Source organism: Kwoniella dejecticola, chromosome 3 (genome assembly GCF_000512565.2).
Source record: "Kwoniella dejecticola CBS 10117 chromosome 3, complete sequence".
NCBI classification, from domain to species: Eukaryota; Fungi; Basidiomycota; class Tremellomycetes; order Tremellales; family Cryptococcaceae; genus Kwoniella; species Kwoniella dejecticola.
The window spans coordinates 1,148,759-1,175,762 of NC_089303.1; the positions used below are offsets into that span (position 1 = coordinate 1,148,759).

At 47.7% G+C, this 27,004-nt stretch overlaps 9 protein-coding genes across 9 annotated transcripts; 5 read left to right on the forward strand and 4 right to left on the reverse strand.

Annotated features, from left to right (window-relative positions):
- Nucleotides 1–200: 200 nt before the first annotated feature.
- I303_102815 (uncharacterized protein) lies at nucleotides 201–3,502 on the reverse strand (the record flags this gene model as incomplete). The annotated part of the gene is made up of 21 exons (XM_065968633.1): nucleotides 201–303; nucleotides 405–662; nucleotides 744–791; nucleotides 852–878; nucleotides 939–1,133; nucleotides 1,206–1,288; nucleotides 1,343–1,373; nucleotides 1,421–1,447; nucleotides 1,501–1,535; nucleotides 1,595–1,621; nucleotides 1,678–1,848; nucleotides 1,903–1,938; nucleotides 2,002–2,021; nucleotides 2,093–2,178; nucleotides 2,258–2,279; nucleotides 2,348–2,561; nucleotides 2,707–2,941; nucleotides 3,053–3,209; nucleotides 3,281–3,293; nucleotides 3,371–3,424; nucleotides 3,488–3,502. 21 exons carry the CDS (start codon nucleotides 3,500–3,502, stop codon nucleotides 201–203), a joined length of 1,857 nt encoding a protein of 618 aa, XP_065824705.1.
- A 460-nt stretch (nucleotides 3,503–3,962) lies between these two features.
- Nucleotides 3,963–5,940, forward strand: I303_102816 (uncharacterized protein; the record flags this gene model as incomplete). Its single annotated transcript, XM_018406163.1, has 5 exons — nucleotides 3,963–4,292; nucleotides 4,522–4,669; nucleotides 4,730–4,765; nucleotides 4,832–5,560; nucleotides 5,672–5,940. The coding sequence occupies 5 exons, from the start codon at nucleotides 3,963–3,965 to the stop codon at nucleotides 5,938–5,940; spliced, it is 1,512 nt and encodes a 503-aa protein (XP_018264657.1).
- Nucleotides 5,941–7,822: 1,882 nt separating this feature from the next.
- I303_102817 (uncharacterized protein) lies at nucleotides 7,823–12,406 on the forward strand (the record flags this gene model as incomplete). The annotated part of the gene is made up of 15 exons (XM_018406164.2): nucleotides 7,823–7,825; nucleotides 7,917–8,016; nucleotides 8,269–8,410; nucleotides 8,497–8,666; nucleotides 8,751–8,943; nucleotides 9,011–9,119; nucleotides 9,188–9,512; nucleotides 9,571–9,785; nucleotides 9,853–10,249; nucleotides 10,306–10,638; nucleotides 10,714–11,098; nucleotides 11,156–11,318; nucleotides 11,381–11,974; nucleotides 12,099–12,228; nucleotides 12,297–12,406. 15 exons carry the CDS (start codon nucleotides 7,823–7,825, stop codon nucleotides 12,404–12,406), a joined length of 3,369 nt encoding a protein of 1,122 aa, XP_018264658.2.
- Nucleotides 12,407–13,093: 687 nt separating this feature from the next.
- I303_102818 (uncharacterized protein) lies at nucleotides 13,094–15,747 on the forward strand (the record flags this gene model as incomplete). Its single annotated transcript, XM_018406165.1, has 9 exons — nucleotides 13,094–13,387; nucleotides 13,494–13,906; nucleotides 14,004–14,069; nucleotides 14,151–14,216; nucleotides 14,285–14,396; nucleotides 14,481–14,712; nucleotides 14,804–15,100; nucleotides 15,166–15,548; nucleotides 15,628–15,747. The coding sequence occupies 9 exons, from the start codon at nucleotides 13,094–13,096 to the stop codon at nucleotides 15,745–15,747; spliced, it is 1,983 nt and encodes a 660-aa protein (XP_018264659.1).
- A 221-nt stretch (nucleotides 15,748–15,968) lies between these two features.
- On the reverse strand, nucleotides 15,969–17,624 carry I303_102819 (uncharacterized protein; the record flags this gene model as incomplete). Its single annotated transcript, XM_018406166.1, has 9 exons — nucleotides 15,969–16,318; nucleotides 16,402–16,447; nucleotides 16,519–16,589; nucleotides 16,700–16,802; nucleotides 16,882–16,908; nucleotides 16,990–17,055; nucleotides 17,125–17,307; nucleotides 17,381–17,506; nucleotides 17,565–17,624. The coding sequence occupies 9 exons, from the start codon at nucleotides 17,622–17,624 to the stop codon at nucleotides 15,969–15,971; spliced, it is 1,032 nt and encodes a 343-aa protein (XP_018264660.1).
- A 552-nt stretch (nucleotides 17,625–18,176) lies between these two features.
- I303_102820 (uncharacterized protein) lies at nucleotides 18,177–18,566 on the forward strand (the record flags this gene model as incomplete). The annotated part of the gene is made up of 2 exons (XM_018406167.1): nucleotides 18,177–18,375; nucleotides 18,523–18,566. The coding sequence occupies 2 exons, from the start codon at nucleotides 18,177–18,179 to the stop codon at nucleotides 18,564–18,566; spliced, it is 243 nt and encodes an 80-aa protein (XP_018264661.1).
- Nucleotides 18,567–19,181: 615 nt separating this feature from the next.
- On the reverse strand, nucleotides 19,182–20,505 carry I303_102821 (uncharacterized protein; the record flags this gene model as incomplete). The annotated part of the gene is made up of 5 exons (XM_018406168.1): nucleotides 19,182–19,293; nucleotides 19,374–19,437; nucleotides 19,514–19,937; nucleotides 20,062–20,217; nucleotides 20,344–20,505. 5 exons carry the CDS (start codon nucleotides 20,503–20,505, stop codon nucleotides 19,182–19,184), a joined length of 918 nt encoding a protein of 305 aa, XP_018264662.1.
- A 679-nt stretch (nucleotides 20,506–21,184) lies between these two features.
- Nucleotides 21,185–22,513, reverse strand: I303_102822 (uncharacterized protein; the record flags this gene model as incomplete). Its single annotated transcript, XM_018406169.2, has 5 exons — nucleotides 21,185–21,296; nucleotides 21,374–21,437; nucleotides 21,522–21,963; nucleotides 22,086–22,244; nucleotides 22,331–22,513. 5 exons carry the CDS (start codon nucleotides 22,511–22,513, stop codon nucleotides 21,185–21,187), a joined length of 960 nt encoding a protein of 319 aa, XP_018264663.2.
- Nucleotides 22,514–25,088: 2,575 nt separating this feature from the next.
- Nucleotides 25,089–26,833, forward strand: I303_102823 (uncharacterized protein; the record flags this gene model as incomplete). The annotated part of the gene is made up of 7 exons (XM_018406170.1): nucleotides 25,089–25,169; nucleotides 25,226–25,324; nucleotides 25,385–25,476; nucleotides 25,547–25,803; nucleotides 25,876–25,982; nucleotides 26,065–26,246; nucleotides 26,311–26,833. 7 exons carry the CDS (start codon nucleotides 25,089–25,091, stop codon nucleotides 26,831–26,833), a joined length of 1,341 nt encoding a protein of 446 aa, XP_018264664.1.
- Between the last annotated feature and the right edge of the window lie 171 nt (nucleotides 26,834–27,004).

The window sequence follows — 27,004 nt, forward strand, 5'->3', positions numbered from 1 at the left end:
TACAAACTCCGTTTGTGGCACTTGTCCCAATGACAATCCATCATTCATCCGTGTGTATATATGCATGCACGCGTCCAAGGTTTTCTTCCCTTTACTATTCCGTCTCATGCGCTACTACATGTACAGCACAAAGGAAGCCTATCCCTCCCTTCCTTGCATCGAATGATTCTTTTCCAAGCTACAGAACCGCCATCTCCATCCTACGACTTCTCCTTGCCGCTTACTAACTTCTCCAACCTATCCAACTGTTTTCGCAGATCCTTAATTTCTCTCTGCACCAGAGCTCCCTCGGTAAGGGCCGTACTACAATACCAATCATCAGTACCATGATCAGCAAGCTTGAACGTGATCGAAGATGAAATGACATATGCGGGATCGAAATTAGGAGGATTGACGCAACGTACTTTGGGAAGACTTTAACTAAATCCTCAAATTTCACTTTACTGATCTCTCCCTGAGAATCATCGTCGACAGTAGGATCTTCCACTTTCGGATCACCTTCTTCGTCAGGCGGTGGGCCAGAGAAGTACGCTCGGAGTCGTTGTGATCGAGAATGAGCGATTTGAGACTCGAACAGCGCAATCAAGGTGAGGGGAATGAAAAACAGCGTTGACATGATGTATCGGTTGAGGTTTATATACCATTCTTTAGGTAATATCCATCTGCGACACAATATGACTCATCAGCATTTCACAGTAATACAGATGCGATCGGCGACCCAGGCCATGAAAAATTTTACTTACTCGAGAGGAGCGATAAGCACGGCCTCGATGAGATTGAAAGGCGCGATACTGCTTATATCGTCAGCTTCGCCTCGAAGCGATAAAGAACAATAGAGGTGTCAAACGGACTAGACGAAAGAATCAGGAGCTCGGATCCTAAAGCAATAATGGCATTAGCCCTTGTTGGTGTTTCTGATGAAAAGACCAGCTGCTCACAGATCAATAGTCTTATGAGCAAAGAATACCAAGTACTCGTCCGTCTCATTATCCGTAACATCCTGGTATGCCGACCCGAAAAGAGCGATAAGGACGTTAACGAGAATGATGGTTGAAATGAAGTTCCATCCGTAGAAAATGATCAATCCGAAGGGGTAGCCGAATCTTTCACTCGGCGAATCGAAGTCAGGTGATCTGGAAACCAACAAAATTGAGGTCAGTAGTGAAAGGCGTAGCTTCAGATTTACTACTTTCCCTATGACTCACCCTAAGAGAGCTTGAATCAGGTTATTGACCACAATAGCAGCTCCGCCAGTCTCGCCGTCTGCAGCGTCGAGAGCATACATCGACTACGAAATACCGTCAGCTGCAGACTGGTTGGGCTTTTGGGACTCGATGCTTACTTGTACGAAACCGACAGCCATGATGCCGAGTCTGCAAAATCATCAGCGACTTCCACATTACTTGACTGGTTGGCTTACAAGATGAAGAAAATTGTAGATTCTCGACTATTCGAAGTATTAGCCCAAATTGCTCCATTATCCGATACAACTCAACTCACAGCATCCGAGTGACTACCACTTGTAAAGATCCAACCTATTGGTAACGCATGGTCAATACACTCATCCCAGCTCTACAATAGAAGGCATACGTACCGTCTTGTATCCGTCAAATACCGTCAACTACGCCGTACCGATACATCAGCTTGTATACCAGTCTCAAATAACCGATGACAGACCAATTTCATCCAGATCAACGGCGCAACACAAGCTAGGACTTGGAAACTCCTGAAATGAAGTAAAGAGGCCTCTTCATCTTTGCTTGAGTCCATCGATAGGCCTATAACTCTCAGAATGAATGCTGATATGAGTAGACCGTCCGTAAGGAAGTTGACTATCGTCCAGAAGCCCTGCGACGCGGATTGTCAGCCTACAGACGACAGGCACTATTTAGGGAGACCTACAATAGTAGCCATTGGTCTGTTTGCAATTCTTATGATCTGATGGCATTCTCATACGTTGTTAGTGGGATATCGCACAAATCGCAGGGCAGGACATCGCACCTTGAACATTTTGATGATTTCTAAAAACGCATAGCGGGTCAGCACACTCCTCAAAACCGGATATGAGGAGAAAAACGATCTTCGAACGCACCTTCAACCAAAAACGCGATGGCCATGATATACAGTACAACTTCGGCCCAATCCCAATTTCGTGATGGATCCATGGTATCCAGCGGACTATAAACATCCAGATTCCCACATCAGAGTCCATCACTCTGTTGACTATATACTCAACACCTGTGAAATGTTTGCTTACCTTTGAACACTCTGCGAGTAGACTGTCCGAGAATGTCAGCACATCGCCATCCTCGTCAACATCACAACGCGGCAAGGGGAAGATACTCACCAAACAGGAAGACAAACCAGACGACGATTCTAAAGATACTTTGATACCTAGGTACACTGAGTCGTTCGGGGTTCAAGTGATCCCAGAACCTGTTAGATTCCGTCCTTTCGTATGGCACATAATCGATATCCATATTTTCGTTGTTGCGTTGTACCCAATCTCCCTTCCACAATGAGTTGACTACATGCTGAGCTTCAGAGGAGGATAAGAAGATCTACCAGCAAGAAACATTAGTCAGGCGCCGCGCTCATGGTTTATGCATGACCCGCCGTCTTGAGAGTACCAAAAGGCGAAGTATGGGTACAGATTCGGGCGCGATACAGATTGATGGTACAATCATTCAAGAAAGGGGGACTCACGGTACCGTGTTGATCGATGGCAGTCTCCAAAGCACTCATAGGCGCAGAATCGTCCCCGTCGCTCTCTTTGTACCTATATCGAGTGCTCATGACGGATTCGAGCCTGTCAACCGGTAGATTATGGACAATCCTCCTGGCTAGACATTCCGCTGCGACTGCCCGACAAAGATTTTCATCGTAGTCTGCTGGATTGGCATATGCCTCTTTCATAAAGGTTGCTTTGGCTCGAAGCAGACTATACAGAGTCACGGTGATCAGCTTGTTGATTGCTCCTGGATGACGAACTGTGATAACGTGTACCCAATAGCCGTGCACTTAGATAAGCATCAATGATGAGCGGACTTACCAGAAAGGAACGGCTTCGCCGAAGTCGCCTCCCGCTCGGGCGAAAGCAGCAATAACTTCGGGCGTGATGATACTACTGGTAGCATCTGAGATTTGGGATAATTCGACTTCGACAGGTAAGAGTTTTAAGATCAATGCTCTGTATCGCTTGACCAGTTCTGGAGTGACTCCATCGAATCAGCGCCTTGGCGATCCCTTGTGAACACGTCTTGCGCATACAGTCACTCACTTGTGATGGAGCTCTAGCATAGCAAAAGAGAAACATTTGATATCAGACATCGAAATCTGAAATCCGCTTTCCAGGCTGACCCGTACTCACAGGCTCGGGAACTATTGACCTGACACTTAGAATGGACCGTTGATCCTCCACAGCCTACATAGCAAGTCAACTCACTACAGACGCCGGGTTGTAAGGAAGCATCAGTCGCGGACTCACAAGAGCGTCACCCATTTTTCAGACCGGACAGGCTTGTCTTTGCTGCGATAGATGTGAAAGGTAATAGTAAGCCTTCTCAAGTTTACCCAACCTTGCTACGGGAGACGCTGCATCTCTTGGTGTTTTATTTTCGCATGAGCGCCAGTGACGTAAGAAACCTGAAACGAACCGCTTGCTTCAGTCCACGTGTATCTGATGACTCAGGCACGCACGTAGATAATCTGACGTCAAAACTCAAAGAAAGCTGTTCGGTTGTTCGGATGATTGCGAAATGATGGGATGAGATGCACAGCGCAGTGCACGGCGACAAGACCATCAAAAGGGTGCTTGGCAACAGGTGATGCAGTGAGAACTAATGAACAGTGACATCTCACTCATGTAGGATAGGACAAGTATAAGAGGCGAACCAGTATTCTTCTCATCACTTAGTCTACCTCGCTTCATCTCAGACTGGATATTTAAGTACAAAGGGAATATGGGTCTATTCGATAAATTCAAAGACCAATTCCATTCCTCTTCCCCCTCATACGACTTCCCTTCGGCCCATCAACCGATACCACTGGGTCCCAACGCAGTCTTCCGATATCGACAACAGCGAGGCGTGAACCTCGGATCGTGGTTCTCGCTCGAACGATGGATATGCGAAAGTGTATTTCGGAATGCTATACAACCTGGACAAAGTGATTTCGACGTTGCCTCGGGAAGGGACGCGAAGAGGGTCTTGGAGGAACACTGGGATACCTGGATTGGGGATGATGATTGGAAATGGATTAGAGATAAGGGTTTCAATTCTGTTAGAATACCTGTGGGTTTGGTTTTCATTTCCTTTTTGGTCGCGCTCTAACCCATCTTTCGTTATTGTCTCCATTGTGTGGTCCGTCTTTACGACCGCGTCTGTCCTCCTGCTACCTGTTCACTTGACTCCCTTTATGGTCGCTCTCTCTTCCCTGTGCGACCTTGCATCCAACTTCTTTTCCCTCAACGTGCCTCTGTCTTTGGTTCTTATGCTGATACCAAATCAACTCCCCGCGCAGATCTCCTACTACCACCTTTGTGGCCCTCTGCCGGAAGTGCTGAAGGGAACGGATTTCGAGCCTTTCCATCATATATTCGAAGGTGCATGGGGAAGGATCAAACGAGCGATCGAGACAGCAGGATATCACGGTCTGGGCGTCCTGATAGGTAAGGTTCCTGCGTCCCGCCCGACATTATATAAATCAAGCTGAACTCGCATTATCGCAGATCTACACGGCGCTGCTGGTGCGCAAAACAACGATGGTAAGTCCCAGCATAACTTCATTACCAAACAGTAAGATATCCTCTTACCGTTTAGCCACCTTGCAGCGCACGCCGGAATGTCAAAAGGCAAAGTCGGATTCTGGGACAAACATTCCAACTTAGCTTCCACATCTCTTGCTTTGCGCTTCTTGGCTTCTGAACTATGTCACATACCCCATGTGGTCGGCCTAGAACTCCTCAACGAGCCAGCCAACAACTCAAAGTTGCAGGGATGGTACAAATCCACCATCGAGGAGATACGTTCCATCGTTCCATCCGATTTCCCACTATATATCTCCGACGCATGGGATACAGGCCATTACGCCTGGTTTGTCGGTCAACATGTAGATACACAAGCCCAGAATTCCGTCGTTCTCGACCATCACTTATACCGATGTTTCACGGATCAAGACAAAAACAAATCAGGCTATCAACATGCCTCTGAACTTCGGGGACAATTCCAGAGTGATTTGAAGGGTCAGAGCGACGCAGCGAAGAGATCAATGGTCGTTGGAGAATGGTCCGCTTCTTTGGATCCCCACTCTTTCGGGCATGTACCTGATGGCGAAAAAGATGCTCAAAGAAGGGAATTTGTTAAAGCCCAATTGGAGCTTTTCGAGGCGCATACGGCGGGATACTGGTTTTGGACGTATAAGAAAGGAGATGGGTGGGATGCGGGGTGGAGTGCTAGAGATGCGAGTAGAGCGGAGATCTTGCCTTCCTGGGTTGGGGGAAAAATGTTTAAAGGACCGCCGCCACAAGGCGTGAAAGAGCATGAACAGAATCAAGCTCATAGTGAGTCAGATCACCACTCGGAGGAATGTTCTTTTGTTCTCTTGGATGATATGAGAAGGAGGTGGACAACAAGCTGACATGTTACTGTTTTTGGGGGTTCAACTTACAAAGACGCCCACACGGGATACTGGGCTTCTCATGGCGGATCACCTGATCCGACGGTGTTTGCCCCTGGCTTCTCTCAAGGATGGGACGATTCTTTACTCTTCTTGTCCCACCCGTCCGGAACGAGCCAGATAGGCTTCATCTCGCAGTGGATGGGGAAGCGGAGAATGGAGTATGAGGCGCATAGTGGGAAAAAGCTGGGTAAGGCGACTTGGGAGTGGGAACATGGATTCAAGCAGGGTGTGGAAGCTAGTTTGAGGGTGTGTACTTACTAGACAAATCCATACAACCGGAGAAACGATACGAAACGAAACGAAACGTTCGATCAGTAGCCAGCATTGCAGATTCGTATTATTATAGATCACATGCATGCTAAACATTGTATTATGGAAGGAGATAGGAGATATCCTTGACTCGTCAATCGACGTTATCCACACCGAAAATATTATTCAAGGCAAAGAACAAAGCCGAAATCCATGAGTCGAAGTGGGGTTTATTCTTTCCCCATATTTGAGAGCGCTCGTCGTGGGTGTGTACATACGAGAACCTTTCAGTGATGGGGAATTTCGAGCTAAATTCCTCGAGAAGGAAATTCAAGATGAGACGTTGGTGAGTCAGGCAAATTGTGCAGAGTCATCTACTGGTGAGAGATGAATCCAGAGTAAAAGATAATTGAGAGTTGAGATGCTGATGCAGGTGTGGGAGTGGGAATGCACAAGATCACAAACTCATGCTGACCCGGAGTCTCAGAACGGCGCAAAACGTAAAGATGCGTAGAAAGATATTTCGATGCATGACAAGACGGACGACCTAAGTGACATCGAAAGACATTCAAAGTCAGCTTCATTCTTCCCATTCCGCAAAGTTCGATGGAGGATACGAGGGGCGAGGATAGGATGTATCAGATACCGTTGTAAAATGTTTACGCGCATTTTTCCGGATCAAGGGAAAGTAGCACAGTGTGAATACGATTAGGAAAGTGGTTATCATCATAAAGAGGGGGGGAGGGGGGTGTGAGAGCGGGATGATGTAGTGGGTGTTAGGTGAGATTTGGTTTGGTGTTAAGAGTTCTGGGAGGTCTAAGAAGAAGGAATGGTTGTTTACTCACACGTAAAAAAGGCAAGAAGATATCCAATATTGGGGAATGGGATTGAATTTCTGCTAAGAGCGTCATGATATCCCGATGGCTCGGAACAATCATCGGAAAGATGAAAAAGGAAACACCCATGAAGCAACCTTTAGATCAAGATCAAAACGATCGAGATCAACTCCATCCCCACCTCAACCCCTCCGTCAGAACGACAGAGGAGGACGAAGGGAAGATGGAAATAAGGCGATGATTATTCCACGGGTTGACTCATACAACGACCAATAGCACTGCCTGGTAGAGCAGGCGAAAGAACCATTGACCCTGTTCAGTCAAATACCCAGCCTCCCTTTCTTTCGAGAGAGAGTGAGTGCTGAGGTATAAGGAATATGGGGGGTGTTCTTTCCGGACGTGGATCTAAGAACCGCGGGTTTGGGTGGGTGGGTGGATAAGCGAAAGAGGTAGTCATGTGAGGGGAGTAAGGAACGATGCTGCTGGACTGAACAGAGCAAGATGATGATGATGGTGATGCATGTCGATGTGTCGTATAGATCTGTATATCTGTGAAACGAAGAGAGACAGAACGAGAAGATAGAAATATATGTGCGTGAGGGTATTTATCTGAAATTTTGGAGGTAATTTGGAGTGTTACAAATGAAAGGGTGCCACGGCTGTAAATACCGGTTATCTCCGCCAGGGCACAGCATGTGGCAATTGATTAAGCCGGTTGACTATGCAGGGTAGCTATCCATTTCACCGCTGACGACGACGATGAACTCCATGTTGGATAACCCAGACTAATGACCAAATAGAGCACAAAGAGCTGACTCAGTCAAATCATATCATACTATCATTGATTGGCTTGTCTGCTTCTTCAACATATACCCAGTCCACAAAACAGTTGTGCTTGCCATCCAATCCAATTGATCAATCGGATCAAGACAGAATATCGCTCATTTACAGGCAATAACGACAACCGACAACGCATCTCACTGCCTTGCGCAGATCAGCTCAATCAATTGCTTGTACCAATCTCCGTCTGAACGTTTGCCGCAAAGAGCTGTATCAAAATGGTATGTGGCTCTTCAATCCAACACCTCTAATCGCTCAAACATCAGTCCGAGTTTCCACTCAATGACCATTTGACTGTCTTGCCAAAAATAGCAGCAACAACAACAGCCGCAGAACGACGTGACGGATATCATCATTGATGAGAATGGTCCGGCGCCGTTGGAGGTAGAAGATTTGCCAAATGTCCAAGACTGTAAGTATACCTCTCTTCTCATCTGTCTACAACTTCATGTCCGCTGGGCTCGTTCGTAAGACATCACCTAAAGTTGGATGAAATACGCGATGTTATCACCATTCTGGCTCCTATGACGGAATTACCATTCTTCTAAACTCATTAGCTTCATGCTCTACTGTCATCGTATACATCATGCTTCTGGCCACTATCTCCTTCTCAAGTGTCCCGCGCGCGGAAGCAGTGCTGACTCGAGTTGTGCTATCTCCACAGTCGAGGCCTACGCGGCAAAGGCGATGCCGGATCTGGGACTTGAGATCGAAGATTTCCAAGCTCAGACATGGCGTATCGAACATTGGAGTCAGCAGGCGAAGCGTATAGTCGGTCCGGAATTCAGCTGTGGGGGTCACAAGTGGTGAGTTGCATCAACATGCTCGATTCTCTCCGTACAAGAAGGGAAAGATGTTGGGAGAGTTATGGCTGACATACAATGCGGAATAGGCGGATTTTACTATTCCCGCAGGGCAATGCAAACGGCCAACCGAATGATATGGTTTCGGTCTATCTGGATTACGCGAATCCCAAAACAGCACCTGAAGGCTGGCATGCATGTGCACAGTTCTGTTTGGCAATTTCGAATCCGTGGGATCCGACGATTCAAACTTCGAGTCGTGAGTTTCTGTCATCAGACTCTCATACGTCCCAAGCTCTTCTCTTTTGTTATGCATCCCGGCGCTAACGCATATGCGACCTAGATGCACACCATAGATTCGTTGCTGAAGAATGCGATTGGGGTTTTACACGTTTTGTTGATCTGAGGAAGCTGTACACTGCCGACACAGCGAACGGTAAAACACGGCCGACGATAGAAAATGATGAAGTGGAGATCACAGCTTTTGTGCGGGTGTTGAAAGATCCAACAGGTGTTTTATGGCACAACTTCGTGAAGTGAGTGCAGGCAATACGATAAACTCCACAGCCATCTGGGCCTGTACTGATAATAACTATGATACAGTTATGATTCGAAGAAAGAGACTGGCCACGTTGGATTGAAGAACCAAGGTGCTACATGTTACATGAATTCTCTCCTACAGTCCCTATTCTGCACAAATTACTTCCGAAAAGTAAGCTTTCAGCTATGTCTCGGATTTCCATCGTCTCAAGGACGGAATCAGCTAACCGTCCATCCTAGGCTGTATACCAAATACCGACAGAAGGCGATATACCTTCGGAATCCCTCGCCTTGGCTCTTCAAAGAGTGTTCTACCATTTGCAAACATCCAATCAACCGGTCGGGACCACCGAGTTAACGAAATCGTTCGGCTGGAAATCACTCGATTCGTTCATGCAGCATGACGTTCAAGAGTTCTCGCGAATATTGCAAGACAAATTGGAGATAAAGATGAAAGGCACACCTGCTGAAGGAGCGATCCCAAGATTGTTCAAGGGATCGATGAAGAACTACATCAAATGTATCGATGTGGATTATGAGAGTTCAGTAACTGAGGAGTTCTATGGTAAGTGTTGCTAGACCATGCATCTCGTCGGCAGTTCAGCTTACATATCTGTTGGCAGATATCCAACTGACCATCAAGGGTATCAAAAACCTCCGTGATTCGTTCCGAGAATACGTCTCAGTCGAGACCTTGGATGGGGATAACAAATATATGGCGGAAGGTCATGGTCTGCAAGCGGCCAAAAAGGGTGTGATCTTCAAAGCTCTTCCTCCGGTCTTGCACATGCAATTGAGAAGATTCGAATATGATATAGAGAAGGATGCTTTGGTGAAGGTGAGTCAGCAGTCTCTAGAGATTGAGTGCGCGTTCCCAGACGACACCGCTGATCGATTGTCCACAGATCAATGATCGACATGAATTCCCCTTCGAGATTGATCTGGCAGAATTCCTCGAGGAGGGCGCCGATCGATCTAAGTCACACGTATACAAGCTGCACGGCGTTCTCGTGCATTCAGGAGATCTACATGGTGGTCACTACTTCGCGTTGATCAAGCCGGAGAAGGACGGAAGATGGTTCAAATTCGATGATGACCGGGTCACACCTGTGACCGATAAGGAGGTTTTAGAGGATAATTATGGTGGAGATATGCTCAATGGCTTGATCCCTCCTCACCAACGTACTCAAGCCAGGACGCTCAAGAAGTTCACAAACGCCTACATGCTGGTTTATGTTAGAGAAACAGAATTGGACACCGTCTTGGCCCCATTCACGGAGGCAGATACGCCTTCACATCTCAGTGAGTCAGCTACATTGCTCAGGGGAATCGATGACTGACGTGGAGATACCTTGCAGAGGCCCGATTGGATGCTGAGCGAGAACAGCTTGAAGCCAAGCGCAGAGAGAAGGACGAACAACATCTTTACCTCACAGCGAAAGTCATAACGGATGAAATCTTCTCGAGGCATCAAGGATTTGATCTCGCTTCTTTCGATGACAAGAATCTACCGGCCACTGAACTCCCTACTTTCCGAGTCCTGAAGACTGAGACATTCTACACCTTCAAACAACGGATTGCCCATTACTTCAAGATCTCCGAACGCGATTTCAGACTTTGGGTACTGGTGAATCGTCAAAATAAGACAGTCAGACCGGACGTCCCAATACATGATTCCGAGAACTCTCAGAGTGAGCCAGCTAATTTGTTTCCGTCTTTGAAAAAAGCCCTTCAGCTGACATTTGTCGCTGCCTTCCTTTCACTAGCGATGGATCACATCCGAAACAGCATGGCAGCCCGAGCATCTGACCTCAGATTATATCTCGATTACAATCCCGACCACGCCAAATTCAACGCCATACATGCTGATCCCAATAATGCTCCCATCATGATCTTCCTCAAATGGTTCGACTGTTCAAGGCAGACTTTACTGGGTCAAGGCAAAGTCTTCGTTAACAAGAACAACAAAGTCAGCGATCTACTAGGAGTCATTCAAGAGAAAATGGGATGGCCATCGTCAACGCCGATCAAATTATACGAAGAGATCAAAGCTGGTATGATTGAGGGGATGAAGATGAAGCAAACCTATCAGCAGAATGAGATCCAAGACGGTGATGTTATCTGTTATCAGGTCGACATGACCGACAAAGAGTAAGTAGCTGTTGCGTGACACAGCTGGGAACAATCAGCTGAATTCCGTCCCCACAGGGTCGCCGATCTGGAGGCGCAATCGCTATACTCGACTGTCCCGCAATTCTACGATTTCCTGCAAAATCGAGTATTAGTGCAGTTCAAATCGAGATATGAGGACACGACTGGAAAAGCGCCTGATTTCGATCTCATGCTGAGTAAGAAGATGACCTACGATATCGTGAGTGAAACACCAGAAGGGTTGGGCACGAAAGGGCCGACAATGCTTACAAATGGGCGCAGATGGCACATCGAGTCGGCGATTACTTAAAACATGACCCGTTGAAATTACGATTCACCTCATCCAATCCTCAAAGCGGTACACCGAAAGCAATCATAAAGCGATCACTGAATCAAAGTGTAGCAGATATCACCCAGACGAATTACTACAGCCAACATCCTAACGTCATCATATATTACGAATTATTAGATATAAGTATCATAGAGTTGGAAACGAAGAAGTCCTTGAAAGTGGTATGGACCGGCAGACATAACAAAGAAGAAATTACCCATTCATTCCTCTTACCGAAGACGTCGACATTTGCAGATGTGGCTGACAACTTGGTGAAAACTGTGAAGATCCAACCAGGGGGCAGTGGGAAGATCCGAATATTCGATATCTCGCATTCTGGTAGATCTCAACGGGAGTACACCTCGAGTGAGATGATTGGAAATCTCACTGAACCTGCAGAGCTGTATGCCGAGGAGATACCGATAGAAGAGCTAGAGGCATCGGCAAATGGTGGACAAGAAGGTACGAAGATCGTTAACCTGTTCCATTATGCGAGGGATCCGACAAGGATACATGGAACGCCGTGCAAATTCGTGTTGAAGGAGGTGAGCGGAATTCTCATCATTGCCTTTCTCCCTGGACCCCCCTTTTTCGACTCAACTTCTCGTGGGCGCCGCGAACAAAAACCATAATTGATGGTGTTGCTAACTGAAATTGCGTTTCTACCAGGGCGAACCATTCTCCGAGACCAAAGAGAGATTACAACAACGTATCGGTGTGAACGACAAAGATTTCGCCAAGTACAAATTCAGTCTAGTCACTTCAACTGTATTCAAGCAACCCTCAGTCGTGGAAGACAGTGAGTGCTTAGCTGGGTAGACATTTCAGTACAGCAAGTATGGACCAGCTGACTGTTTTCGGTATCAGATGACGTACTGTACGATCACAAATGGGCTGCGGACGATGCTTTGGGATTGGATCATATCGATAAGCGTCCCAACAAGGTGAATGCCGAGAAAGGTATCGTGATGCGATAGGTTCGAGTGAGGGCGTGAGGGGGTTGCGCTTGTACTTGTTCACTGGACTATTGGATAGCAGCATAGGGGATGTTCCAAATCGGAACAGAGAAATAGAATTTCATCGTCCTGATTCATCCCTAAACGCATAAATCACGAGTGGGAGGACGTAAGTCATGGTCAGCTATCTTCCCGACGGGGGGAGAAGGAGGTTGAAGCGCCAGTCTGCTACGAATGGGGAAGAAGCTTTGTTGTGATTTGTTTATATCTCATCTTTTCCCATATTCATTATCATTTTCAATACGTATCAAAGGTAGCAATCAATGTAGTAGTGTTCTTCTAGCTCATAACAAAAGTCAAGCTCGATGCGTACGAGGCAGAGGAGATGAAAAGACCAACTTGCACCCCCTTCCATCCATGGATCAGGAATGTAGGCACACACAGGCAGACGGGGATCATCTCGGTCATGTCCGTAAAATGACGTGCAGGTTGAATCACTGAAGAATATTGAGAAGCGCACACAGATACTTCAACTCGGACATCAGAATGACAAGGCTGATTCGAACACCGCTGCATAAGCCTCGCCTGGCAATTGCGTTGATCCTTCTTCACACTACCATCGAAGCCGTTGAAACAGTAGAGTGATTCTCACTCGGCTCACGAGCGAAGGACACGAGCAAAGTTAGATTGACCGGGAGAGCCACCGAGATGTCGCTGGGACAGGGTCTTTCTAACGATCCACACATCATCGGATACATAGCAAGCGCTCTGTCCAGTGGGGTGTATGACAAAATACCTCGACTCGAACAACCTACTACGAGGGAATTAATCAGTATAGCTGCGTTATGGTACGCCCTGCATAGTAATAATGGGTACCGGCTCGAAATTTTCAATTTCTTCCGCTCACATTCGAATCCGAGGAATACTCGGGCTGTGGTTAATCAAAATATGGTAGGGACCATTGAGAGCTTGAAGGTGCATAGTTTATCCTTGGAAGAAGACGTGAGTCATCCGTTGAGATGCTTGATGTCATGATGATCTATAATTGGAGATCCACCCCTATCCTTGCTCTCACTTCGCATGACCTGATAGATGACCCGTCTGTAAGCCTCATGTAGATGTAGATCGATCACAACTTGAAGATATCCTAAAATCAGCCACAGGCAGTTCTCCCCTATCTCCCTCGGCAACAGAAGTCGACGCGGAAGTCTCAAAGCTCGCTCGATGGTTCAAAGATGATTATATGAGGTGGATAGATCCTGCACATTGTCCCAAATGCGATGGCCCGACTACCGGGGTCGGATCCGCAGAACCCACATCGGCTGAGAGGGAAGAAGGAGCTGGTCGAGTAGAATTGCATCGATGTAACGATATTAAATGCGGAGAGATGAGACGATTCTGCAGGTATGGGAAAATCAAAGCTCTGATCAGGAGTAGAGAGGGTCGATGTGGGGAATGGGCACAGTTGTTTTATGTTTTCTTGAGAGTAAGGGGGATCGAAAGTCGATATGTGTGGAATAGGTAAGCCTTGTGCTCATCGACGTGATGTCACCTCATCTCATCTTTACATTGCACAATAAGCGTGAGATGGCTGATTCTGTATGACACCATACAATAGTGAAGATCATGTATGGTGCGAATATTGGAGTCCGGCTTTGAGACATTGGGTGCACGTTGATCCATGGTCAGTCAATCGAACAGTCTTGTCCAGTGAACCAATGGTCTTCCTTCGTTGCTGATACGCCGACCTGTTGATCTGATGCAGCGAAGCAGCCACGAACAAGCCATTGCTTTATGCCAGAGGATGGGGGAAGAAACAGGCGTTTTGCTTGTAAGCTCCTTCCCAATCACCATGATTGTCCATCGTGAGAAGGAGCTGACGGTCTGATACTTGCTCAGAGCCTTCGGTCGGTATGGCGCAGAGGATGTGACAAGAGCTTACGTGGATGATTGGCAAGAATGCAAAAATCGTCGAAGGGCCAGGGGGTGGAAAGAGGTTGAATTGAGAAGAGTACGATCCACATCTCCATGGCAATCTGATAATGAGCTTGGTCGAGCTGATGCGCGTTTTGTGTACATACTCGACTGCTCATAGGCTCTCTACGCTCACACAGTGTCTATCCGCCTGAGGATGTCGCTTGAAGAACGAGTCCCGTTAGAAGCCATGGACCAACTCCAGTCCCGCTGGATGGCAGATGAGAGTGGCCGACTAGCTGAGGCTGAGCGCATGTATCTTGGAGGCAGAATCAGCGGGCCGGAAGATTGGAGAGCTATGCGGGATGAGATGGGGCTAGATAAGCAGGAAGTCAAAATACCTAATCATACAGGTGAGTGTGTCTCGTCAAAGCGCTCCTCTCATTCGTAAACTCAGAGTGGAGAGAGCATTGAGGACTCAAGCTGATCGCGCATGACGGATAGTCGTTCGATCTCTAACCGTGTTGAATAACGGGCTCATCAAATACGGTACCACCCGATTAACCTCTTCTGGGATCTTACTCACCGACGGTCCATCGCAAACTTCATCCGTCTTCAATCCGCACCCACTTGACCGAGATACGGATTGCAGGTGCAAGTTTAAATTCAGATTGACTTCCCCTCAGAGCGGAGAAGCAGATGGTATAGCCTTGATCTTCTCTTCGGCAATGGGCTTGGGTCTTGGTGGATATGGATTAGGGTATGATGGACTAGGTCAAGACGGCGATTTTGCAATCGAAAGTGAGTATGACCTTTTCGTCGTGTATACCGACTTGATTGCAACGCGACTGACGCAATTGAGATAGTCGATACTTATCGCACGCAAGATCACGCAGATGATCCACCTACACCGCACATTTCCCTTCACTCCCCACTTAAGGCGCATCACAAGCATTCACTGGGCTGCACGAAGCCAGGGAGTATACCGTTCCTGTCCGATGGCAGGGTGTACGAACTGGAAGTCATTTATCGGTGTCCTTCTCCTTCTCCTTCGTCTTCTCCCTCGGCGGACAATGAGAGCAGCACGAGGAGAGTTCAAGCGTACCTGCGCACGCCCGAGCATGATATTTTAGAGGTCTTAGATGTTAGCTTACCTGAATCTGAGGAATCAAGCTCAGGCTCGAAAAGTGAAAACAAGAAGGAATGGTATGTAGGTATATCTGGAGCTTGTGGAGGACTTTGGCAAAAGGTGAATTTCTACTTCCTTCCACTGATATCCCTCCTTTTCTTGCATCGATATACACTGATAACCTGTCATATGGACCTAGCAAGAGATCTTGGACTGGCAGCTTGACATCATTCAATTCGATGACGCGGATACAGGTCCTATCCCGACAGATCAGAGCAGTAAGGAGAAAGAAGCCGAGTTGGAAACAGATACTGTATGAGCCAAAGTGGCCCAATAGAACGGGAATCACGAGGGACCATGCCAATCATGACGTGACGAAATGGACGATGCACATAGATGATTTGTTGTATATAGCATGTAGCACATCCCGCATCGATAATATTCTTGCACATATGTTGCATCAAAATTACGTCTCTACTTCGGAAATGCGATGTCCACAATCATTACCATCAACATCGTTGCTCGGTCTTTTCCCGCTCACTAGCTATGTCCGAGTATGGCTTTTGGCTTATACAGCCCATCGATACTCTTGATCTCTTCGTCCGTCAGAGTGACTTCAAGGCCTTTCAAAAGATCGTCCAGTTTCTCTAGAGAGGTAGTCCCGATGATAGGTGCACTTATAAAGGATTTACTCAAAGACCAAGCAAGTGCAACTTGAGCCATCGATATTCCTCTGGTTTTGGCGATCTCTTCAATAGTATTGATGGTAGCTTGATCTGCGTCGGATAGGTCGCCATACATCCTTGCAGTGCTTTGAGAGCGCTCAGTCTCGTTTTCGGTGTTAAGAGCTCTGCAGAGTTTTCCACCGGCAAGTGGACTCCAAGGTATAGCTGAATTGCTTCGTAAGCGCTCAGGAAACGCACGCACTCCATGTGCCCAAGGGCATACAGGGCATGGACTAGCGATTACTTACAGCCTACGCCGAAATGCTGTAAAGTAGGCATCATCTCTCTTTCTTCCTACACGGCCACGCACGCCCCATGAAGCCGTCAGTATGGTGCCAGTGATCGAGAGATAGGGGGACACATACCTCCCTGTACATAGCGTTGTGGTAATTTTGCATAGAGATGAACGGCGTGAGCTTGTTGTGAATAGCGTATTCTATCGCCAACCAAGATCAGCTTGATGGTGTACAAGATTCCAATTGATGCCGCTCGACGCGTGAGACAGATGGTACAAGAGATAATCTAGAAGAGACGACTCATACTCACGCTGCATAAGCTGGAATTGCCAAGCGTAACAACTGCTCATTCCTAAATATCTCACATGCCCAGCTTGCACGACATCATGCAAAGCCTGCATGGTCTCCTCGATCTACCGTGCAGTAGATTCAGCATGTATCACACCTCATGCAGAGTGCGATCGTGTGAGAAATAAGAAACTAAAGGCTCACTGGCGTCTCGTAGTCGAATCGATGGCACTAAAAGCAGACAATTCAGCTTGCATCTTCTCAACTCCCGATGAAATGATGATGGGAAGTAAAAGGCAATTTCCCGCTTACTTGGAAGACATCTACATAATCCGTACCGAGTCTCTCCAAAGAGCCTTGTATAGCCGCGAAGATCCTCTATCCAATCCATATCAGCGAAAAGGATTGCGAGAGACTAAAGTCGAGCTGATTAAAATAAGAGCTCACCTTTCTGCTTAATCTACTGTTATTCACGTAGCCTGCAGGACCGTAGGATTTCTCGTCGCCCCAGGCCATATACGTCTTAGTCATAATGACGACACTTTCTCTGGGAATATCGTAGGTCTTAAGGAATTTACCCAGGATGCGTTCTGAATTACCTTGCGAGTATGTATCGGCAGTGTCGAATGTCTAGCGTGTGACACACCTGATATCAGCATACATAGCAACCGTTACTCTTACGATGAAGCGGAAGCCGACATACGTTGATGCCTCGATCATAAGCGTGTTTCAAGTGCTTAAGCGCTTCTTCCTCTTCCAGAACCCAAGTCCAATTATCTTTGGGTCGCTTCACACCGTATGACATACATCCCAAGATGATCTTCGAGACCTGTCATACTTTGCGATCAGCAGGAACAACCCATCGTGGTTCATTGGGATGTACATACCTTGAGACCACTCTTGCCTAATCGTACATATTGCATCTTGTTGACTGCCTCGGCGGACATGGCTATTTCGCGTGATTAAGTAAACATGAGGGGGATGAGAAGGGAAGAAGAGATCAAGACCTTTGATATTTATATGAGATCGGGGAATGAGCAATCGGTTATCGTTATCAGCGATCTTAGTAATCGCTAATCTGTGAAACGTAATCATGCTTACAAGACTCAAGATGATTTGATCCCGTCGATGATTTCGGACATCGCCTCGCTGGAAGTTGAGGTTACTCGAAATCCGTCAACATTACTTGTGTCTTCGATAATTCTCGGTCTTTGATCTTGTATCGCAAACAGGATCCCTAAGGCTATTCGTAGGCGGCAAGCAGATATATCGGAGAAGATTCCTGGACAAGCGCCTCCCGCAATCCACTTCAAAATCAGCTTCCGAGGTCCCAGTCGTTCATTAGTATAGCCCGCACATCTTCTTCGGTCATCCCTTCTGTCCCTCTTCCCTCCCGAACAACATGGTGAGCCCCAGCGTTGGCATGATCTCTCCGAATGGTCACTGACGCGCCTGACCTCCCCTCCTGTTTTGTCTGTTGATAATTCGCCGTTTACACTATGTCCATCCTCAACACCATTCTCCGACCTTACCTGGAGACACGACAGCCTACCAACGCCGATATCCGACGTAAGAACGCGAACTTCGCAGCGCGAGCACAAGCAGGGAAGAAGACAGTTAGACCACCCAGATCAGCTACCAAGCGAAGTGTGGGTACATGGGTGTTGATAGCGATGGGTTTCTTGGTGGTTGGCGGCAGTAAGTCGAATGTCTGATCTCCGATTAAGCGCAACGGCCCTCACATGACATATGCTTCGCTCTGCCATTCGTCACTATCTAAGAACTGAGAACATCTACAGATGCTCGTTGTAAATATGACCGCTAATTGTTGGTATTCTTTGACAGCTGTGGTAGAACTGGTTAGATTGATAGTGTTCGGTTCCTTCTAAAAGCGGTTTCGAGTTTGAACATCTGCAGTGACCTAGATTGGGTGAGTGTTCATTCTCGATTGTGATCATCCAGTCACGCTGATATTGCGTCCGTTCTGGCAATGATACCAGGAGTTCTCTCCTCCTGCGGCTTCTCTTATCCCGCCATTCGCGTTGTCATGCACATTCATGTCTTCCCTGATCGACATGTAAGATCAAGCCTTCGTCGATCTAATTCCTCTTCTCGACAAGTGTTTTTCCAAGCTCCCTGTCAATCTTGGATGCGCGACGAAGGTCCTGGCTGGTATCGTTTCCTTCAAGCACAGCTCATATCTGCATCTTTGATCACTGATATACATGGCACCGCGCGCTGATTAGCGTGCCGCTTGGCAAGCGCAAAGGCTTAACCTCAGTCCTCGCCGAATTCCCAGACGATTGCTCAACTTTGGAATGGTCATTACAGTCGAATTGAAATTGCCCTCGGCAGTCAAACATACAGCAAGACCAATGAACTGCATAACCCAAAATTGACGAAAATTATAATACTGAACATATAGATTGTCCTTACTTGACTTCCACAGTCATTTTCCCGGTTTGCCTCTGCCTGGCATAAGACGCATTCTACTGAAACACGTTTTACTGACACACGCCGTTCTTGAGAGTCCACCCTTCCTCGCATGCCAAAGCTTGGCATGTACCTCTGTAACAAGTGGTACCACCCAGAATACTACCAGGCAACGCTGAGCAGCTGAGAAACCATCGTCAAGCACAGTATCAGCTATCTGCTACAATGCACGGGGGCTATAGGCCGAAGTAAGCAGTACTTACTCTACACCGGTGGAGTTAACGGGACTCGCTCCGAAAGTGCCGTACAAACAGCCGCCGCAGGATTCTGCACAGAAACGTCAATACAGAGAGAGATTCGATGAATTAGCGGGTGACTGATGCATCGATGAGATAGCACATACCTAATTCGGAGGTAGTGTCTAGGCATTCGAAAGAGTACCCATCGGAAGTGGGAACGTTGCAAGCCGTCAATCCCGCCGGACATCCATTATCCCTCTGTTGATCTATCAGATCTTGTCTTCGCTTGATCCGAGCGTTTCGTCGTACAATGACAGAGGGCGACGTAGGGGCCGTATGGTCGAAAGCGAAATACGCGTTAGCAGCGCAGTAAGGCGCGGTGCCTTCCCCTACGTCGGTGTTGGAACAACTGCAGCCGAACAGACCGTTATTGGCGCCATCCTCGGATATTGGGACGGCGTACGCCCAGGTGTATGCGTCGCATAAGTCGAAGCATGCTTCCATTGAATCTTGATTGGGCTTGAGGACCGCGTCGCCAAGCGTGCCGGTACAGTACTCCCAAGAGTAATCAGTCACCGTGTCGAACATCTAGACACAACGCACATGGAAAGGCAGGAACCTCCATTATGTTAGCGGGATCCAGCCAGAGTTGGATGTGTAGGTGACCGGATGAATGATACGACATGACATGACATGACATGACGTGACTTACAGCTGCGTTGCCGACGTTACAAGATCCCATACCGCTGTTATCGTTTATGTATTGGTCTGGATCCGCAGGAGGATTGTCGTTTGTGCAATAACAGAAGTCTACGCTGACTCCGTGCAGCCACGCTGCATATCGATATTGGTTCTCCGAGCAATAAGCCTATCACAGAGATGGTCAGACAAGAGGGTGGTTAGCTTATTTCTCAAGTATGGAGACTGTCCGGGGTGGCAAGCTGATGGACTATTGCCGGAGATCAATTGCTAGCTGTGAATTGAATGAGCTTACAGTGCAAGAAGGGATGTCGTCCTGGCTCGTGTACTCGGGCCAGCTCGTTGCAGTGGTCTGAGAGATACAACCCAGAAAGGCGTTGCTGTTGACGGCTCTGACTTGTATAGCGCTCATTGAGCCGACAGCGGCCAAAGCGACCAAAGTGGGGATAGCTAGCATATTGTCGTATAGATCAGCGGGCAGGTGTGAGAATCAGCCGTCAGGTGCGAAGCAGAGTCCAGTTTCGTCTCTATGGATTGACGAACAAAGCAAGATGTACAATAAATGACAGAGAATTTGGCGAAAAGAACATTATCATCGGTGTACCTTTGCATAGAATAGCGATCGCTGTGGACCTGCTTGAAATGGTCCGGGTTTTTCTCAGGTTCAGATCAAGTAGCTTGCTTGCACCATGCCTCGGAGTCCAAGCAGCGAGTCACTCCGCTTGGTACCGGAAGATAGAAGAAAGGGTCCACATGCTACGGGTGTCGTTCACACTAGATATGGCAGTCACAATAATGTTGGACTGTCAACAAACAAAAGGAAAAGGGTCGATCAAAAGGGGCATTAACTTCGTCCCGCATTTCGGCTCCGGCGAATTTTTTCCTGAAGGTGCATCACCTGTTCCTGATTACCAGGGCCATGGCGATCCGATGCGTCAGATGTAATTATATGTAAATTTCATGCAAATATGCTGAGCAAACAACAAACATACTCGGCTTAGGAGAGGGACCAGTAGTGTGCTGTCGCTTCTGATCATATGTATTGTATCCGCCTTGCCAAAACTGCCTCCGACTCTTGTCCTACCTAGCTCACATCATGGCTGCGATAGGCAACCTCAATACGTGATCAGGGTAATCTACTGGCACAGTCCTTCTATCAACGACCATCCGTGTCGACATGCTGTAGCTTGACACGATCCCTTTAGACAGGTTGTTCCTCCTAGCACAGATCCAGGTAGCATGGAACAACTAAAGGTTCGAGGGTTGGTCGGACAATTAGCTCTCTTCGACTGCTGCTGGTGAATCTGAATGTACACCAAACTCACTCGACACCGCTTGTATTGGTGGAAAGTAGTCCATAGATACCGTACATGCAACCACCACACGATTCTGCAGAAACAGTGAGCCATCATCTCGACGCTCAGCGCTAGATGTATGGATGTATCGTCCGCGACAGTGAAAGTGGGCGCTTACCTAACTCAGAATCGGTGTCTATACATTCATAGGAGGTCCCATCTCGGTTCTCCAGGTTACAAGCTGTCAGTCCGGCTGGGCATCCATGTGATTGATCATTAGGTCGACCTCGCATCTTGATGTGACGTGGGGCATTCGCTCTTCGCTTCCTCCTTCGCTCGACGATAGAAGGGGAAGATGCCGCAGTGTGATCGTACGCAAAGAACACATTACTGGCACAATCCACTACTGCTCCGCCCACATCTCCTGACCCGCATTCACACATAAAGGTCTCGGGACCGCCTTCGGAGTCGGATACAGGCATGACATAGGCCCAAGTATACGTGTCGCATTGAGCGAAACAGTCCTCCATCGAGCCCTGATTCGACTGACCGACTGTGCCTTCATCATCTACTGTTGAGCTACAATATTCGAATTGGTAGTCGGTCGATATATCATACACCTACTCATGTCAACAAATCAGCAATGCTAACAATTTCATCACTTCATACTGTGCAAGTCCCATCTTCCTAATCGTTAGTACACCTTAGGGGGATGAGTGAGAAGCAAGTTGTCATTACTTACCCCGCCTGTATTGTCATTGCAATTCCCGAGCCCGTCTGCTCCTTCCACGATCTGGTATGGCTGCAACGGCGGTAAGGAGTTATCGCAATAGCAGTATTCTGCCTCGGTGGTCGAGGTGAGATATGCGGCGATCTGGTAATCAATGCCATTACAGTGGTTCTGTGAAATGAGAAACCATGTCAGTCAACGGAACGCTAGAATTCTCGCTTTGCAACATTGTAGGGTAGTAAATTCCGATGGCTTACCAGACAGCTCTCTTGAGTGTTACCGGCGTCCGATTCACTGTCTGATTCAATGTTGTACGCGAAGATATCCAGACTATCTTTACTGGCACAGCCCAAGAACCCACGTGTGTTGATTTGAGCTCGAACGATTGCTGAATGGCTCAAGATACCCAAAATCAATGCAGTGGAAGGAATGGCGAACATCTCTTTGTTTGAAGAGGATAAGTGGTGTCGACGTTCAGTAGTGGTTCAACAGTGTATGAAGTTTGATGTCTGGTGAGCAGACTGACGCATACATATCATGCATTGGTGAATGAACCCGGACGCCGCTGTTCGTTGAGACTGACAACGAAAAAGTGTAAACAAGCATGTTTACACCTGCCAGCCGGTACGAACGGCAGCGTATACTGTATGGACATGACCTCTACCTATCGATGATGGATACCGAAATGGACCCCTGAGGGCATGATCGACAGACATGCAGACTACTTACTATATGGCTTCGAGGACAGGTGTCGAGGGTGTACAAAGCAGGATTTGGTAGACGGCAGAGATGCCAAGCAAAATCAGTCACGTAAAGAGGAAAAAAATCAGTAGAGGCGTTTATATTCACTAGCGGTCAATTCCAACTGATATACCTGCCGATAGGGTCATCAAGTCTAAAGTCTGGCTTCGGTCCGGGAACGTCGGCTGCGTGAGCTGAATGAGTGCTTTCCAAAGATTTGCCCGTAGCAACTATACATATGGTATACACTCAGGTACATGATGACTGAACGGCTAAACAATGACCAACGCTTCTCCCGTCGGCACCCCTCCTTTGCTCTACTCAAAGCATTGCAGGTGCGCGCAGGGTGCCCAGTCCTGGTCTGCATGGGGTGTTGCGTATCACCTTGCGTCGGACTTTCTGACACCTCTTGCCGTACTGATTTTACTGACTGACTTACTTACTTACTTACTTACTTACTTACTTGCTTACTTACTTACGGGTGATCACCCTGCATTAACGGATCACGCTGTGACGTGCGATCCTACCAACAGCGGGACTTGTCGATGGAATATTGAGATTCTGCCTTGGGGCCCTCCATTTTAAGGGATGTTACCGACCCCTAGGTGAACGACGTCAAGAATGCCCGGAGTGAACTGATGAGCTCATGATCATATTCTACCTCACGTTTGCCGCCGAGCACGTCATGTAGGATGCTAGGGTCAGGCGTACGACATGACGACTCCGTATAACCCCGATGGGTATTTTGATATCGTACCTCAGGATGCAGTCTTCATCAGCAGCACAGATTTGAAATGCGCATTTCGACGCCTGTAAATCGACATTCAGACCGTAAATACGGAAACGATCTTTGAAGATAATGCTATGACCTGTGAAGTCAATGCTCACTTGCTTACTCTCAGGATGACCTTGTTACCCCTATTACGAACCATTGAGATAACGCTTAAAAGCCGGAAAGTCAACGGCTAAGCGCTCAGCTACGGAAGAGCGCATTGTCCTACTGGGACAACCTCCTGTAAGATTCCCCTCGATGCGACGATACGTTTGAATATGGGGAGGAGTAAGTTGATCTGCATAAATCTCTCGTTTTCTGTCAACATGACCAAGGAATAGCCTAGAGGCTGATGCGCCGCTAGTCTGCTGTTCGACGCTGCCTAGCATCGCTTTCGAGCGGTAACTTGCCAAAAAGGATCGTGTCAGGCTGGTGCATACGAAATAGACTTCGTGTTTGAACAAGAACTTTGCGTCAGGCTTTGACACAGGCAGAACTGCTAGACTGCCCGTGGTATGCCGAGAGTAGTGCATCGCGAAGATTTTCATCGATTCACCTGTAATAACGAGCGAGATACGATACTCATGAGTGGGTGAGTGCGCGCGCGCGCGAGAAGAGCATCCTGGTCCGGTCATCTCAGAAGCTGTGGAACGTGACCAGAGCTCTTCAGTGTATTTGAGAAAGACCCCGAAGTATACGAGAACGAGCTAAGGTATTCATGCTGCAATGCCGCACAATTTCCATCACTATATACAACTCACAAAGGTTACAGCAAGTCCTGAAAATGGATTCATCCAATTAAAGAATGTCGGTCCTTCAGCCATCCTCCCAAACTAATCCCACTCGAGATCATCGCGCCACATTACATCCTTTCACAGATGTCAGGCGCCTCGTATCGAGATGAAAGATTAGAGGTAGTGAGAACGACGCATCGATTTGGTTATCATCGAGAAAGACACAGGGCAAGTCACTTTGGATCTTACCCCTAGATCGGTATAGGGGACGGGAACGCGAGACCTTCTATCGGGAGTAAAGAGGGAATCGAACTTTTATGTCCTATGTTACCGTTGACACTCACATCGTTAGCTGCTTGGCCATGGATCCATATGGTCCGTAAAAGGTAGGGGAAAGCTCACCACATGGATTTTGTTCAAAGAGAAGAAGAAAGAAGAAGATGAACGATGAAATTCAAAATTTATGGGATTGCCGCCCGCGTGCAGGGTCAAAGCGGTTTCGATGATTTGGAATGACGTGGCATGGGATTAAGCGTATCACTGACTCATCTAAAATACACATCGGATAGCAAGACGCGTGGGAATGTGATGGACGCGTGTCAGTGCAATGCTTTCTTTCGGTTCGGCTTGGACCGCTCAGGCCCCTTGAAGCAACAGGAAGAAAGGGAACAACAACAAACGACAACAGAAGATGCACTGTTGACCCTTGTTGACCAGATCCATGCGAAGCAATCTGATTCGACGTCCAACAAGTTTCACCCAACAAGAATGTCTGCTAATCGACCGCGCTATGACTCTATGAAGTCCAACGAGTCCTCCACGTGGGGAGGCAGACCCGCATCACCGACCGTGAGTGTACATGACATCTCCTTTCAGCAGGTATTCAAGCTGATGGCCGGACACAGTATTCCACCACGACAACTGGGTCAAAGGTCAATTTACCTGAAAATCATGCGTTGATTACACGGAAAGATCTAAGGCAGTCCATTATATGCTTTGAAGAGGTGATTGAGCTCCGTCGTATCTAAATCTGTCACTAGCTGATAGCAGTATGGCACATTCAGCTTATGGCTGCGGCCAAAGCCTATCGAAACGCTCTACTAGCTATATCATCAGCCACTGCAGCCTTCGCATCAGCGATGGAAGCTTGTTCCAGGTGCGTTTTCCCCCTCAATTTAAGGAGTCTTGCATCATCGGATAGAATTTACAGCTGAGACGATCAACAGGGTGAAAGGATGCAGGTCGTCCAACTCAGCTCTGGCAGGGGCATCTGGACTACAATACCTAGTCTCAAATCACGAACAAATTCTCGCGGATGCTGTATACCGTCAATTTGAGATCCCCTTGTTGGAAGCATTAGACCATTACAAGCTTGTCACCGCGGACCGATTGGTAGCATATGAGAAAGCCTTACATGAGCAGAGTGGGAAGATCAGGAAGACCGAGGCGGAGAATCTCAGGCATGGACGAAGGCGGAAAAGAGGTACATACAGCATATCATCTTTCTGACACTCTCGAATTTATCGGACTAATACAAAATCGTTGGGGTTGACAGATCTACAGCAATTTCGACAAGCTTTGACTGAGCTGCAGAGACAAGTAGACGAGCTGGATAGTATGAAAGCTGGATATCACGAGGAAGTGCTCGAAGGCGAAGACGAGGTATGTCAGATCATTGATGGGCTGTGCAGATCCCTTGAGCACTGGATTTCAATGACCGGCTGAACCGTTGGGTTGGATGTAGATCTGGGATACGGTCTTGAATAAAGTGGCCTTCGTTGTGCGAAGCCAGCTAGATTTTTACGAGAAGATAGCTGGTAAAGCCAGTGACCCGATACTCGAGCCTTTGATCATGTCAATTCCTGATCCGTTCGATTCGTATGGTCCGCCGAAGGAGGAAGGCCAGATATTTAGCGTACTCGCTCCGTGCGCACATTTCTTTACTGATCCACTCGGTAGTACTCAAGCTGATTTGCGAATAACCCCTTAGCCTGGGGTTACTGGACTCGAGTGCTCCTCAATCGCCTACGCCCAAACTCACACGGACTGACTCATCAACACCAGGCAATTCCACACCAACTAGGCCGTCAGCTCCTGCAGCGATGACAGGGTCGAATTCTACACCCTCGAAAGCTGAGCCCACAACCAAAGCAGTGATGGGCACACTGGATGGATGGCTCGACTCGGAAGATGCCCCTGATCGGACCGGCAGAGCAAGGCGAGAGCTGAGCATAATTGAGGAACGAGATGCGGGCAGTATGATCACGAAGGATAATGAGGAAGTCGATGACGCTGTCGCAGTGGATGACGAGGATTCCGAAGGCCTAGTGAATGGTAATGCGGAAGTGCAGGAACCAAATAAAGCGGGCGAAAACGGTGTTGACCAGAGCAACGGATCTCCGAAGCGTAGAGCCGAAGAAAGAGGCCCCGAGAAGCTCAATGTGGAGTCAGGAACGGATCTGGGAGTTGCTGAGGCCGTCGAACTAGGCGATTCTGATCAGATATCGTCCTAAAGCGGCACAGCGGTTTATTTGTCCTTTGACTCGATATGTCCCTTTCCCGTCCACCACATGCTCGTCTCGCGGTACTAGTATATACGGATGACAAAGGACGTTGGTTGTATTTCAGTTTCTATGAATGCATGCCGGTGAAATTGGAAATCAATTTCTGGCAGAAAACGTAAA